The following is a 14,795-nucleotide window of genomic DNA, read 5'->3' as shown; positions in this document are numbered from 1 at the left end:
CAATTTCTGCAGCAGTTCCTGTGGGGAGACTGCACGCACCCCCTTCCTGCCATCCCTGAGCGTGTCCCAGCCCCCGATGGGCCCTGTGCTCACCCAGGGGCTGGGGCACTCAGCTCTGCATCTCAAGGCCCCGTGTCCCTGACACCCAAGAGCTGCCCTTTGCCCGTGGCTTGGGCACTGTGGGGACTTGTTGTCTCAGGCCTCTGGGAGCGTCAGGGCTACCCCGCACTAGGGCTGTGGCACCTTCCTCTTTGGGCATCCCCTGAGCCATGTTCCAAGGGAAATCCTAGAGGGAGCTTTTTGCTGGTGCTCCCCTGCACCTGGAGCCTGAGAAGATGGCTCTGCACAGACATAGCTGCAGTGGGGATGCTTTTGTGCCTGAGCTCCCTGGGAAACAACACAAAACACCCAAAGAATGGCACAAGAATATGTACTTGAACAGCAACACCAACAATGAAAACAACAATAAAGACAGTAATATCAACAATATCAACAGTAAAAGCAACAGCAACACTAATATCAACAATAACAACAGCACAAAGAGTAGGTAAGTGCTGTGAGCCCTGATGAACTGGGCCTTCCTTGCAGCCTCCAGCGTGAACAGAGCCTTGGCTTGCAAGGGTAAAGGAGGTGCTGGCCCTTGCAGGGCTCTGCAGGCCCTCAGCCACCCGACTGGGCCATGCACGGGCAGTTGGTAACTCGGGGGCTGCTCCAGCTTCTTCCCTCCAAGCTGGTGTTTCTGGGCTGGTCCCCGTGCCTCCTGCCTTCCTCTGGGCAGGGACTGCATGACACGTGCAGCTCAGGAGAGGCTGGGAAACCTGATGGCCTCCACAGAGGCTTCCTGCGGCCCTGCGGAAAAGAGAGGAAGGCAAGCAGCGAGAAACGCTGCGATGCCTGTTGAGCAGGCTCATCTCAGGCTGCTTTCCTCTTGCTGGTCAAGCTGTGAGGGGCCCTGTAGGGCAAGGAGGTGGCACCGTGGAGCCCAGGCCCCTAGAGGAAGCTGAGAGCTGCTGAGGCTCAGAGCAAGGCGGCTGTAAGGGGGACACGTGCAGGGGGCACAGGAAGGCTGGCCGAGGGACCAGCAGTGTGTGACAAACCAGAGACAGCGGCGGCCTGAGCGGAGGTGCCGAGCGCCTGGAGCCCTTGGAGAGGCCGGCCAGAGCTCTGGACCTTGTGGCCCCGCAGGGGCTCGGGCCGAGGGACCCGGCTCCCCCAGCAGCCCCCAAGGGGAGGGCGGTTCTGCACGGGCTCTTTGCGGTGGACACAACTTACGCGACGGTCTCCTGAAGCGCTCCCTGGGGCTGGAGGTGCGCGCCCACTGCCACCAGCGAGCCTGCCGAGGAAGAGAAGGGTCGGAAGGAGCTCGTGTGGCTTCTGCGGGGCAGGCAGCTTTGGGGGTGCAGGAGGCAGTGGCCCCTGGCATGGATGGGAGGCCACCGAGCGCCCACTGCTTCTCCTTGCTCTTTGTGGCCTGCCCAGGGCTCTTGTTTCCCATGGCCCGTGCTTGCTCCCAGCCCCGCAAGGCAGCGCTTCCTACCTGCTCTTCCTTGGTGCCCTCTGTTTCCACTAGGAAAACGCACTGTGCACCGCCCTGCCCAATGGCCGGGATCCTCCGGATGTGGCGGGGATGGGGGCTGTTGCGCAGCTCGGGGAGCCTTTCTGGTGGCTTGGGGGTGCGTGTCTCTGCCTCCAGGACGTTTCGCGGCTCTCTCTCCCGATGGAAGATGCGGGAGAAGGTGTCCGCGCTGCAAGAGAGCAGAGAGCCCCGAGGTTGCGCAGCTGGGCAGCAGCGTCCTTGCTGAGAGCTGCCCCGGGCACCTGGCAGGGCCCCAGAGGCAGCCAGGCCCTGGGCGGCAGCAGCAGCCTGGGCTGGCATTGGCCTCCCGGCTGCCTGCTGAGCTTGCCCCAGCTGGGCGGGCAAGTGCTCCCCGACGCAGCGTGCGGCTGGCCCTGGAGCAGGGCTGTGCGAGAGCTGCCAGGGGCTTTTTGCCCTCCGGGGAGAGGGTCAGCGCGGGGCAGGCAGACGCGAGCACGGGCAGCTCCCTTGGCAGGGCCCGGGACACTGCTCAAGGGCAGCTGGTGGCCAAGGGGTGGCCCAGGCAGCTCCTGGCTGCAGCTGCCCCTCCACAGAGGCTGAAGTGGTGGCTCAGCCCAGGGCGTCTGGGGCTCTGGGGGCTGGGAGGCTGCGCAAGGGCAGCGCCCTGTGCTGGGTGCGCAGCACGAGCAGCGCTCACCTGTCCTGGGGAGCCCCCAGCTTCCTCCTGCGCTGCCCGCCCTGCTCCAGGCTCTGGTAGTCAGGCGCACGCAGCAGGGGAGGTGCCGGGCGCCGCGCAAGCGTGCGCGGCCCGTTCCTGGCAGACTCGGGGAGCGCCTGGGACGCATCCCTGGCTCCGCTGCCCGCAGCACGGCCTGGCCTCCGCACGTGCGCCATGCTGCTGCCGTGGCCAGGAGGCGCAGACTGGCAGGCGCCGCAAGCCAGGGTGACAGCACAGCAGCCCCTCCATTGTGACTGCAGCAGCTCCTCTGTGACTGGGAGCTCCTTGGCAATGGGGTGGGGTGGCGGTGGGGAGGGGGACGGGGGAGCGCCAAGTGCCCCTCTTGTGCCATCACCAGCAGGACTTGGCTCTGCTTGTGGCCCTTCAGGCCATGGGGACTCTGCAGGGTGGAGGCCGTGGCCACCTGTGCCAGCCGAAGGCCCTCTCTTGGGGCCCCAAAAGTTGCCCTGTGCCCTCGTGGCTGGGCAGGCTCCTGCCCTCGCAGATGCAAGAGCAGCTCTGGAGATGTGCTTCATCATAACAATCCATCTGCTCCGGTCCTCCTTAAAGATCAAGCACAGAATTAGCTGCTTTAATACAATTCCCATCTCATAAAATATATGTAGGAGTCTTTTTTTTTTTTTTTTTCTTACCTGATGTGACCTTCTCATGCCTGGCGAATCTCCATCTGTTCATTCTTTCTGAGAAGCTGGTGGGGCAAAAGATGAGGGAGGCAGTCACCACGCTCAGATACATGTTTGTGTGATGAGAAACCTGAGAGCAGGGGTCTTCTTTGGGTGTTCCCAGTGATGGGAGGCACATGCTGTGGACTTGCTCTGCAGCCAGCAGCAAGTGTGAGCCCTTGTGTGTGTGTCCAGACAGCAGAGTGGGCTGGGCTGTGCGGGACAAGTGAGCAGGGCTGCTGTTTGCGCGTGACGCGAGGGCTGCCCTCCCTCACCTGCCTCAGCTGCCCCTGACTCCGCACAGCTGCTCGGGCACTTGTGGCTCCCGGCAGCAGCAGCTGCAGACAAGAGCGGCGTTGGCCAGAGCTTGGGTGCCGGATGCCTTAGGGGAACCTCCAAGGCCCTGGGAGTCACCAGCACTGCGCTGGTGGCCCCTGGTGCTGTGTGGCCCTGCTCCAAATGTGGCCTTGCTGCTGCCTGGCCAGCCCCGGGGGCAGAGTGAGACGGAGACCTGGGAAGCATCCGTGTTCCCATGGCAATAAGTGCCTCTCTGGGATGTTCCAGCAGCGACAGAGGGACCAAAAGAGCACCCAGAGACACCAAGGTAATCTCGTGCTTCCTTCCCAGCATGTGAAATGAGCACATAGCTTGTGTGCCAGCTATTCATGCTGCACATCTGCTTATGCTTACACAGATTTTGCAAAGAGTGGCTGCCAGTGTAGGAAGGAAATCAGATTTTCAGCCAAGGTGGGGAGCCTTATTTAGGGCTTCTGTGTGGGAATAGCAGCTGGCTTTCCCAGTGCTGAAGTCACTTCCCTGCTGCAGCCAGAAACGCCCTGTCCAGCTTCAACACTATCTGGATCTCTGGGAAGTGTTGACCCACCTCATGACCATGATTGCTGCACTGAGCATGGAAGCTGCTTCTTCTGCCTAAGAGGGAGGTGACTGCAATAAACAGTTCTTTTTCTCTAATTTCAAACACCTTACATGATTGCTGTCAGGGGGACCATTCTCTTAAGTACCAACCAACAGTGCCATCTTCTAAGGCACTAGGGTTCAAAGGGAAGGCCAAGCACCGGCTGGGAAGGTGGACTCCTCCAGGCACTTGTCATTGCAGTTACAGTCGGCAAAACTTGAGCTTGTGTTCACATAACTGAACACTTCTGAGAACAAGATATTTTCTCTTCACACTTCCCCCTCCTTCTCCCTGCCAGAGATGCAACAATTGCAGAGGTATGCAAGGGAGAAACTGCTTACTGCAGCACGGGTTAGAGACTTGGCGCTAGAGACCCCTATGTGACGGAGAGGTACCCAGAGAGAGCTGTACATCATCAGATGATGTGACACATGTAGGTTATTTCCATGTGTCATTTGGGTCTCTTGTGCTGTGCTGCCATATTGTGCGATGGGAGTGGGTCCTGAAGCCCTCCAGGGGACAGGTGTCTTGGAGGCTGCAAGTGAGTGTCATGTCCTGCTTGCACTAAAGGAGCACCTGGCAGCGGAAGTTGGTGTTCTGTCTCCCATAACCATCTCAGCCTGTGGCCAAGCTTTCCTTGGACTCCTCCATATGTTTTTGTGACCACTTAAGACAAAAACTAATAACTGAAGGGCAACCCAAAAAAGCCCTGACACCCCAAGCCTTCTCATTGCTCCTCATACAGGGGAAGGCTTGTGCGGAGGGATTGGAAGCAACTGTCCAAGTCCTGTTTGAGATGTTTCAGAGGCTTTTCCTCTGGCTGGAGGTGTTCACAGTAAGACTTGCTTCAAGGTCTTTGACCATTTCTGTGGTGAAGGAAGTAAGCCTTCTCCAGGGGCAGAGAGAGGACTTTGCTGTGCTCCTTGGGCAGCCAGTGCCATTTGCAGGCTCCTGGCCTAAGGAAGTTCAACCAGCGCCAGCCCTCCCCTGGCAGCGGTGCGTGAGCATGGCTGACAGCGCAGGCCTCCTTCCTCATTTCCAGACCCAGGCACGGGTGGAAGAGGAGGAGGGCAGCTCCCTACAAGAGCAGTGCCACCTCCCTGTCCGCTGCAGGCCGCGATCTGGGTGGGTGCCGCTGAGGGTGGTCAGGGCCCTGCAGCCCTCTGTGTGTGACAAGGTGTGGGGTCACAGTGGGGCCCTCCCGCGTCACAGCCACAAGGCCCCTGATATCACGGTGCCCCTGGCCTCGGCGCACACTTCACTGCGAGGCCTGTGGGATCCCGGTCGCTGGCTGCTGCTCTCTGGGCTGATTTTCCATCCTCTGGAGCTGCTTTCCCGAGAGTTGGGGAAGGCAAAGGGAGCCAGTGGGCTAGCAGGGCCAGGCCGTTTGGTGAAGTGTAGGTGAGAGACGGTTGCAGAGGAGGAAGGTCCCTTTTGCCTTCTTCGTTCAGTCCTCACCTAGAGGGAGCGTGTGGAAATATGGAAGGCACAAAGCCTAACATGTTCCCAACTGTCCCTGATGTCACCATCGATGGTAAGGCTTTCAGCAGCGATTTCTAGTGTGTATGTGAAGAGCAGTGAGGGTGAGACCTGGTACAAAGACCCTGGTGCATGTGGGAGAGGTCTGGGCAGGCCTGGGAGCGGGAATTAGAGCCATCAGGGAATGTGAGCTCCAGAAAAGGTCCATTCCCCAGGAAATACTTGTGGTGCATAATAGCACTCTAGCAGTAGTGCCATGGAAAAATTAAGAGGAAAGGAGGCAGAGTCACTACAGGCAACGTGAAAGGGAGACCAACAACGTCTTTGGAAGCATGTCTGTGGGGAAACGCAGATTGCTGGCACAGTGTTTTAGGAGCCTGGAGCAGATGAAAATGGGGCTTGTGTTCACACTCACCGTGGGCTGCTCTTCTGATCACATTTTTCCTATCCTGCATTCAGGGAGTGTTCCTGGGGAGGGCCTCTTGCCCCAGGAGAGCAATTCCTCCCAGAGTGTAAGTGGGGCCACATCCCAGGCAGAAGAACTTGCTCTTGGCCCGAAGAGCAAGTCTCCTGAGAGGTGAGAGCCTGGGAGAAGGCGTTCGAGCACGTGGGTGAATACTGTGCTCTGCTACTTATGGGAGGGAGCTGTGTTTCCTGGACACAAAGACTTTCCGAATTCAGACATGGTGGTTGCCCCCTTCTACCATGCCCTGTGCTTTCTTGCTGCACAGCAAGGAGGGAGCAGGCTTTTGTGACCCTCTTCTCAGGCTCATTTTTCTCTTCTTCTTGTTCTCAGAGGTGCAGTTAAGTTCTATCCGAGGCCCCCGCCAAGAGTGGCACATGCACCTCTAAGACCCAGCCCAAAGGCAACTGGGCAAGGAGAGAGTGGCAATGAGAAGACCACTAAAGGTAATTTAAGACCCAACAGAAGTTTCGTAGAGGTCTATTGGTCCTTTCTTGTCCTTTTGCTTTTGCTAGCTCCAAGGTGGTGTATGGAGCAGTAAAGCTGATGAGCTCTCTCCCATTCCCCATTTCAGAGAGTCCTCTTGGGAAGCACCCGTTTTCCCAAGGGAGGCATTGTGGCCAGAGCGTAAGCGGTGTCACATTGCCAGAAGTAGCGGGGAACAGCAAGGGTGCTGCGAGGTGAGAGGGAAGGCATTTGGGATATTACTGTGCTCTAGTGCTTGCGGGAGGGAGATGGGTCACTCGGATGCAAAGTCTTCTCAATTCAGAAAGGTGGTTACCTCTTCCCCAATGCCCGGCGCTTTGTTCCTGCACAGCAAGGAGGTAGCGGCCTTTTGGGACTCTCCTCTCAGGCTCGTGATCTGTGCTTCTTGATTCCAGGCGTGTGTTCAAGTTCTGTCCTAGACCTCCCCCAGCACGGGTACCTCGGGCACCCGCAAACCCCAGCCCAAAGAGGAGTGGGGAAGAAGGTGGCGAAGACACCGCGAACAAAGGTAATGTAAGACCTGACAGGAATTTTCCTGGAGCTTTGCTGGCCTATGCTTTGCTCCTCTTGCTAGGGAATTCTAGCCAAGGCACAGAGCTTCTGTGTGGCTTAGTAGAGCTGATGAGCTCTCATGGTCCCCATTTTTCAGGGAGTCCTCTTGGAAAGCGCCTCTTTCCCAGCGAAAGACGTTGCCCACGGAGGGTTCATGGCATCGCAGCAGGAGCAGAAGCGGGAGAGAGCAGCAAGTCTCCTGCAAGGTGAGAGCCTGGGGGAAGGCAGTTGGGCTGATCATGTGCTCAGGTACTTGTGGGAGGGAGATAGTTTTCCCGGACACAAAGTCTTTGTGACCTCTGAAGGATGGTTGCCCTCCTCCCTTCATGCCTGCTGCTTTTTTGCTGCACAACAGTGTGTAGCTGGAAATTGCAAGCCTCTCGTCAGGCTCATTTTTCTCCTCCTCTTTCCAGCTCTGAATACAAGCTCGTGCCAAGACCTCCACCACCAAGAGTGCCCCATCCGCCTCTTACGCCCAGGCCAAAAAAGACCGTGGAGGAAGAGGCTGGTGTTGACAATTTAGAGAAAGGTAAAGTAACCCGTGTCAGGACCTTCCTTAGATTTGGTACGCTTTTGCTTTGTTCTTCTTGCTAGGGAATTGTAGGCAAGAGGGAAATAGGATGCCTGGACTAAAACAGCCGATGGTCTCTCTCCCAATCCCCATTTCAGGGAGCCGTCCTGAGAAGCGCCTCTTGTCCCTTCACAGCCGCTCTTCCTGGAGCGTAACTGGGCTCACGGAGACGTCCAGAGCGAGGGAGGAGAGCAAGTCTGCGGCGAGGTGAGAACCTGGGAGAAGGCAACAAGCGGACTGACTGTGGGAGAGAGATGTGTCACTGGGCCACAGAGCCCTTCTTGACTCGGAAAGCTTATTACCCCCTTCCACCGTGCACCATCTCTGTTTTCTTGTGCATAGCAAGTGTTTAGCAGCATCTTGTGTGAATTTCCCCTCCATCCCTTCGAAGGGGATGGAAGAGCTCATCCTGGATGTTGTCTGTAAGCCTGTGGGGGACAAGAAGGTGATCAGTAGTCTGCATGGATTCACCCAGGGGAAATGATCCTTCATCAACCTGCAAACCTTCTAGGATGGAATGACTGGTTGTATAGATGAGGCGAGAGCAGTGGATGTTGTCTGCCTTGACTTCAGCCAGGCTACAGACACTGTCCCCCATAACATAGGCAAGCTTAGGAAGTGTGGGTTAGATGAGTAGACACTGAGTTAGACTGAAAACTGCCTGAATGGCAGAGCTCAAAGGCTTGTGGTTAGTGGTGCAGTGTCTCTTTGGAGGCTTGTGGATGTAGGTGTCCCCAAAAGGTCAGTATTGGGTCCAATCCTGTCCAGTGTATTCCTGAATGAGCTGGCTGAAGGGACTAAGTGCAGCCTCAGCAAGTTTGTTCATGATAGAAAACTGGGGCTGTGGCTACTAGACCGGAGGGCTGTGCAGCCTTTCAGAGGGAGCGGGACAGGCTGTAGAGATGGGTGGAAAGAACCCTTGTGAAGTTCAACAAGGGCAAGTGCAGGGTCCTGCCCCTGGGCAGGAATAACCCCATGCCCCAGGACAGCCTGAGGGTTGACCTGCAGGAGAGGAGCTCTGCAGAGAAGGACATGGGGGTCCTGCTGGACAACAAGTAGACCAGGAGCCAGTAATGTGCCCTTGTGGCCAAGGCGGCCAGTGGTGTCCTGGGGTACATTAGGAAGAGCACCAAAACCCGCGTGGACACGATCGAGCGCAGTGTGCTCTAGCTGACCCTGCCTGTGCAGGAGGGTTGGACTCAGTGATCTCCAAAGGTCCCTTCCAAGGGCAACCATTGTGTGGTTCTGTGATGCATGCTGTGCTTGTCCTTGTCTCTTTGTTTCCAGGTTGACAACATCCAGAAGAGCAGCCTACAAAAGCTCCATTCCTCAGACAAGTTCCTCCCATGACAAAAGGAAAGCAGAAAGGGAGAACACGGCCACAAAGCTTGACACGGGGAAGAGCCTGACATACTGGGAGACCCTGAGGCAGCTCGGTTTGTTCTGTGTGGAGACGGGAAGGCCGAGGGAGGCTGGCTTGACTGCTTGCTTTGACACCCCCGCACAGACACTTCCTTGCACCCACTGGGGTTCATTACAGAGTAGAAAGAGACAGAGGTTTCTCAGGGATACCTAGGCGAAAAGAGGCAACAGAGGAGAGGCAAGAGAGAGAAGCTGAAGGAAGGAGGGAAATTCACGGGGGCGTGATTCAGCCCTTACTGAGGGTGCCAGGAGAGGCAGTGCAAGGGCCATCCTTGGTGACACAGCACCCTTGGCAGGACATGAACCCAAAACGCTGGTCCAAGCTGGCCTGGCTTTCTGAAGAGTGTTCTTCTTTCCCCCTGCCAGGGAGCCTCCTTCTAACCCGTGCCTGCAAGCGGCTCCTCGCTCGCAAGCGGATTACACCTGAGGAACTGGCCCGGCGAGCGAGAGCGGTGGCAGAGGAAATGGGCAAGACTGTCTATAGTGAAGAGCCTCCTGAGAGGTGAGCGCCTTGGACAATGCTGTGCTTGTACGTGGGCAGAGATGTTTCACTGGGACACAAAGTCTCCCTGTGCTCTGGAAGGTTATTGCCCCCTTGTCACCATGACCTGACTTTTCCTGGTGCCGGGCAGGCAAGTGCAGAGCAGCTTTCCTGGAGACTCTCCTTTCTGAGGCATCCTTATATGCTTCCTCTTTGCAGGTGTGAGGTTGAGAGGGCACCGAACAGAGCAGGCTCCAAATCTGGCCTCCTCCATGCTGCAGCAGCGCAAGGTAAAGGCCACCTCAAAAGGGAGCACTGCCACTAAGGTCCCTAGGGGACAGGCACATGTGCTGGTCAAGGAGAAGCTGGGAGGTGTGGGTTTGTTCGGCCTCCAGAGGAGAGGGCATTGGCGGTGCAGGGAGCACTGTGTGACTGTCTTCAGCTGCGCAGTGGCACTTTCTCCTGATCCATCCTTTCAGGGAGTCCTGCCAGGTGCCTCATTACCCAGAGGAGGCTTCATGCTCAAAAGAAGGCACAAGCTCCTGGGCTGCCAACCATCCAGGAAGAAGCAAGAGAGGTGGCCAAGAAAGCAGTGCCTTCTTCCAAGTGAGAACCCCCGCAGAAGTACTTTGGGGTGATTCTGGGATTTTCTGTTGTGTGAGGGAGAGGTTTCCCCAGCACTCAGAGGCCATATGAGCTCCGGAAGGACTGGAGCACCTGTCCTGAGTGCTGGGTCTAGAAGCAGCTCATGACAGGGGAAGAAGTCAAAAGGTTCTCTGGGTAACTTCTTAACAGGGCAGGTATCTGAGTACTGACCCTGCTCCTCTTATTCTCCTGTCTGTTCAAAAGGGTGCCCAGGCCTACACGACCTGCACTGTAGGTGGGCAGTGCTGGGGCACAGCTGAGTGTGACAGCTCGGGCATTTGCCTTCCCCTTTTTGGCTAAGGAAAACACTTGTGCAGAAGCACCTCCTGCTGCAGAAGCAGGTGTGCAGCCCGGGAGTGCAAGGAGGAGAAGAAACTCATCCCACACTCCCATGTCCTCCTCTCCTCGTGTGCTTTCAGACTGCCACCGTGCCCCAGGAACCCCCGAGGGCAGACAGGCCCTGCAGCCCAAGGCCAGGCAGCAACTCCTGTTTGTGCAGGATGTCCAACCACAGGACAGGTAGGTTGGTTGAATGGATGGGTAGATGTTTGTGTCAGCCTGGAGACAGCTCTGTGAACACACGTGACTGGCTGCTCAGGAGTGAGCCCTTGCTATGAGGCCACTGGAACATGCAGTAGCTTCTCCTGGTTCTGTCTTTCAAAGCTGCCACTTGCTCCAAATTCTGACAGAGTATTCTTCCTACAGATAGTCTCAGAAAAGGCTTCAGAGCATTTTTTGGGGGCAATATTTCTCCTAGTAATATTAATTGTGAACTTTTATGTGATAGAAAATATGCAGTTTCCCTGTAGATCAGTGATCGTTTAGATCTCTATTCAATGTAGAAAGGGCCTCTGCACTGTGCCTTGTGAGCAAAATACTTTTGATAGACAGGGACAAAGAGGAGGCACAGAAGAGCACAAGCTACCCCTCTGAAAAGAGAAAAAAAAAAAAAGTCATAAGCTGAGACTCATATTCTGTGATATTGCCTTTCTGTGGCCCTGCAGGAAATGTGCGACCACTGCCTCCAAGAGGAAAAAAGGATCTTCTGGGCTTCAGTGGCTGAAGACATAAAAAACAAAGAAAGGGAAGAAAGAAAGAGATGGAAAGGGAGGTGGAGAGCAACGTAAAATAAAGGCAGTCTGCAAAGAAACAGCGTCTTCTCCTCTGTCCTTTTCCATTGAGGTTTTTCCTGCTTGCTCAAGACATGGGTTAGAGGCTGCAGGGCCTTGGTGTTGCTCACTGGAATGCCCTGTCTGTGGCAACAAAAAATTGCGAGGTCACTGGAGAACCTGGGACGACTCTAAGAGCACCTGGGCTAAGGGAGGAACTCCTGGCCTTAGAGGCCGTTAGCGTGCAGCGAGGCTAAAGAGAACATTCTCCCTTGGAATTATTTTATTACTGGTCTAATACTTCCTAAAATATCAAGTAAAGTAACAAGAGTAAAGTGAAAGGAGCAGTAAAGACAGAGGAGCATCTCCATCAAAACAACCTGTTTCCATTGCACTTGGAAGAGGATGCAGATGTCCCTTGGCCATGAAGAAGCTCTTGATTTCTGTATCTGTTGGTGTGTATAGTGTGTGTAGGGTGCCTAGACACTCTGAGAAGAAAGGTAGGTGAGATGTGTGAAAGAGAACAAACAAAAGAGAAGCCAAAGAATCTGTGAGGGCAAAGCCTGTGTCCGGCTGCCACAGCAAGGCTGGATTTTGGCCACGAAAGCCTTTCCTTGACAAGCCTCAATCTACTTGCTCTCTTAGTCCAAGTGGGTGTAAAAGCCCCCTGAGCCTTTCCTCTGCCTTCAATGGGGTCGGGCACTACCAGCATTTCTTCTGCATTGTGCTGGCCTCTTTCATCAGCAGTCTCTCTGGATGTAGGGGAGCTTGGGTTTGCAAGAATTGGGAGGGACTTCTGTAGACTTCTGTAGTGTGTGGAGGGGGCACTTAGAAAGGCTTTTCACATGTGTAGTGGAACTCTTGCAAGCAACACTGCTATGGTAGTGATGGCTGGGTGAAGAAAATTACTGCAGAGGCTGGTGCTGAAGTCCCATTGAGCTCTATAAATGTAGGAAATAGCAGTAGTTACTGGGGCTGAATATTGAAGAGAAAAAAAAAACAGGAGGGGAAGACAACAGCTGTGGAATGGCTCTCATTCCCGTGGAATTGTCTCCTTCCTTCCTTGGGACATGGAGCACTGTTGAGGACATGGAACACTTCTAGGCTTTACTGTGTGTTGTGAGATAGGAAATTGTAAAGAAAGAGGGTAAGGGCTGTTGCTTGGCATGTAGCACTCCTGAGCTGAGAGCCTCCGCAGTGCTCTGGTTCTGAGAGCCTCTGCAGATTCTCTTGGCAGCCTGAGGAAGTTCCATGGGCTGATCTATACGGACCATCAAGTATAGCAATATGTAGGAAGACAGGTAGGTGTAGCCAGCTATGAAAACAGTGGCCTGATTGCTTGATGGATAAAGGTTTTTCCGAGGCCAACCAATATGGGAACATATAGGATGAGTTAATTGCATCAGTATTGTAAATTGGGTTTAGAAGATATGGGAATACCAAGGGACATGGAGGGCTCCAGTTGTGCCTTGGGTTCAGAGCCTTGAAGAGCCTCCAGCCCATCGTGACCTATTTTGGCAGAGCCGCTTTGGCAAAGCGTAGGAAGGGGAGAAACCTCTGCCACTGACTGTGGCAGCCATGCTGCATGGCCAAAATCACTTTGTGTGCCCCTCCTGCTGGCAATAACCTTGACCTGTCTGCAAAGCCTTTGTCCAAAGCAGAGCAGAGCAAAGGAAAGCAGATAAAGAGCACACTGTCCTTGTGCTGCCCATGGGAGTGAGAGATTTAGGCGTGAGAGGACAGAACGGTGCCTGTCTTGGTGCCGTCTCCGTGCTGTGCTGGAGGCAGCTTTCGTGCTCTCAACAGAGAAGTGGGTGATGGCAGGAGGACGAGGAAGAGGCGGCCCGACCTGCGCAAGCTTGGCTTCCTGCAATAACGCTGCGAGGCTGCAGAATGGAGAGGCCTCTCATTTAGGTCCTTTCACCATGTTAGAGCTCTCATTTGGATGGTATTCCCACCGCCTCGACTCATGGCAGCTGTATGAGCCCCTTTTGGGACTGGAATCAACAGATCCTCTTCTGACATCAGCTTGTAGAAATACTACCTATACCCAAGCATCATTGCACAGTGTTCTTTTCATCTAACAAGGCTGCTATTTAAACATTCTAACCTTAATTTTAAAAATTAATGCAATTCTAATTAATTTAATCCTGACATATAGAAATCAGTTCTCATATTACAATTCTACCCCTTCTAGTAAGAGTACATTTTTGTCCTTGGCAGAGCTGGAGATGGAGTAGCGTTGAATGAAGATCCATTAAATCTAGCCACTCCACTAGTAACTAGTATTTTGTGTAATGCTTTTCACGGCATTCTCTTCTCATTCATGCTCTCCTATTATTCGCTCTAATCCTCATAGTCATTTAAGCATAGTGTGAAGAATGGCTTAATTATTCAATTGGAATACCATACTTCCGGGTGTAGTAGAACCTTCCTGTAGCCTCCTGTTCCTTCCCCCAAGAGCTTGTTTAGGAGCAGTTTTTACGTAGCCGATAGCCGAGAAGGAACACACACGAGAGGGTAACTTGAAAACAACACCAGTCATTTTATTTAGAAAACATAAGGAACTACCTGGAAAGGAAGTGAAAAAAACAACGAGAGTTTTCTGGAGATGACTGAGGCAGCAGTGATGGGGAAGGGCAGGTTGGGTGCAGATGCTCAGAGGCTGGCACGCTGCAAGAGAGCGGCAGCTCGCTGTAGCAGAGGGAAGCCCTTGCTTCCCTCCTGGCAGCAGGAGCGATAGCGCTTCTTTGGCGGGAGCTGTTCAAGACACCTTTCCTCTGGAGACTGCTCTGTAGGTGTGTGGGGCGGAGGAGAAGCGAGGCTCCTCTTGCGATTCCCTATTGGATTCTGCTTGTGGCTGCTGCCTGATGCTGCTCCCAGCTCAGGCTGAGGGTGGTCGGTGTCTTTGCTGGCCACGGTCCATAGCACATTGTGTGGCTGAGCAGCAGTATTGGGTGTGCTGCAGCCACTGTCCTGAGTGTGTGGTGAGGGAGGAAATGTCCCGTGAAAGGCCTCTGCCTTGGACATGCCAAGAGCTCCCATTGCACCCGTGGCCTCAACACGACGGCAGTGCTCTGGTGGGAGCAGAGTGCTATTTTTCACCTCTGCGGCTGTTTCTTTGTCACGACGCACCTCGATATACATCTTCCTGTTGTGGGGTAACAGCCTTGGTCTCTTGGTGGAGGTTGCAAGCATCAAATCTGTAATGCAGATTTGCACGAACTCCTCCTTTTCCAAGGGATCTTTAAATTCTTCCTTGGAGATATCATGCAAATCCTCATGGCAGTAGGAAGGGATGTTCAGTGGCTTGTTGCCTGTTGGAAAGGGGTCGGTCTGGTGAGCCGATGAGCCATCTGTATGCTTGGGAGAGCCCAGTGCTTCTGAAAGAGTTAGAGGTGTCAGATCCCAGGGCTCTTCTGCTTCTTCAGAAATTTCCTCCAAATCCTCAATGCGGTTGAAGACAATGTTCACGGGGGCATTGCCTGTCGGATCGGGATGCGTCTCGGGAGGCAATGTTCCATGTGTGTGCTTGGGAGAGCCCAGTGCTTCTGGCCAAGCTGTGGGCGCCAGATGCCAGGGCTCTTGTGGAGCTGGCATCTGGAGGCAGTGGTCAGCCCTTGTGGTGGAGCTGCAGCTGGGCTGCTGCCCCTCATGGGCAGCACAGAGAGGTGCAGGCACGGGTGCTGGCTGCAGCTCTTGCACGGAGGTGCCGCTGGCTGCCTGGCTGGCT

At 54.7% G+C, this 14,795-nt stretch overlaps 1 protein-coding gene across 1 annotated transcript in view; it reads right to left on the bottom strand.

The window, feature by feature from the left end:
- Positions 1-799: 799 nt before the first annotated feature.
- Positions 800-14,795, bottom strand: part of LOC148596155 (uncharacterized) — a 51,479-nt gene continuing 37,483 nt past the window's right edge. The window contains exons 8-12 of the mRNA XM_088529901.1: positions 14,198-14,425; positions 7,571-7,620; positions 1,538-1,745; positions 1,273-1,333; positions 800-849 (exon numbers count right to left, since the gene is read on the bottom strand). Of these exons, the coding sequence (XP_088386027.1) occupies positions 800-849; positions 1,273-1,333; positions 1,538-1,745; positions 7,571-7,620; positions 14,198-14,425 (597 nt within the window). The remainder of the gene's footprint in view (positions 850-1,272; positions 1,334-1,537; positions 1,746-7,570; positions 7,621-14,197; positions 14,426-14,795) is intronic.

Source organism: Tinamus guttatus, unplaced genomic scaffold (genome assembly GCF_059628265.1).
Source record: "Tinamus guttatus ecotype Peru unplaced genomic scaffold, ASM5962826v1 Tinamus_guttatus_pri_ptg000029l, whole genome shotgun sequence".
Lineage (NCBI taxonomy): Eukaryota > Metazoa > Chordata > Aves > Tinamiformes > Tinamidae > Tinamus > Tinamus guttatus.
Note: the sequence above shows the minus strand (reverse complement) of the source record. Positions and strands in the feature narration are given on the sequence as shown.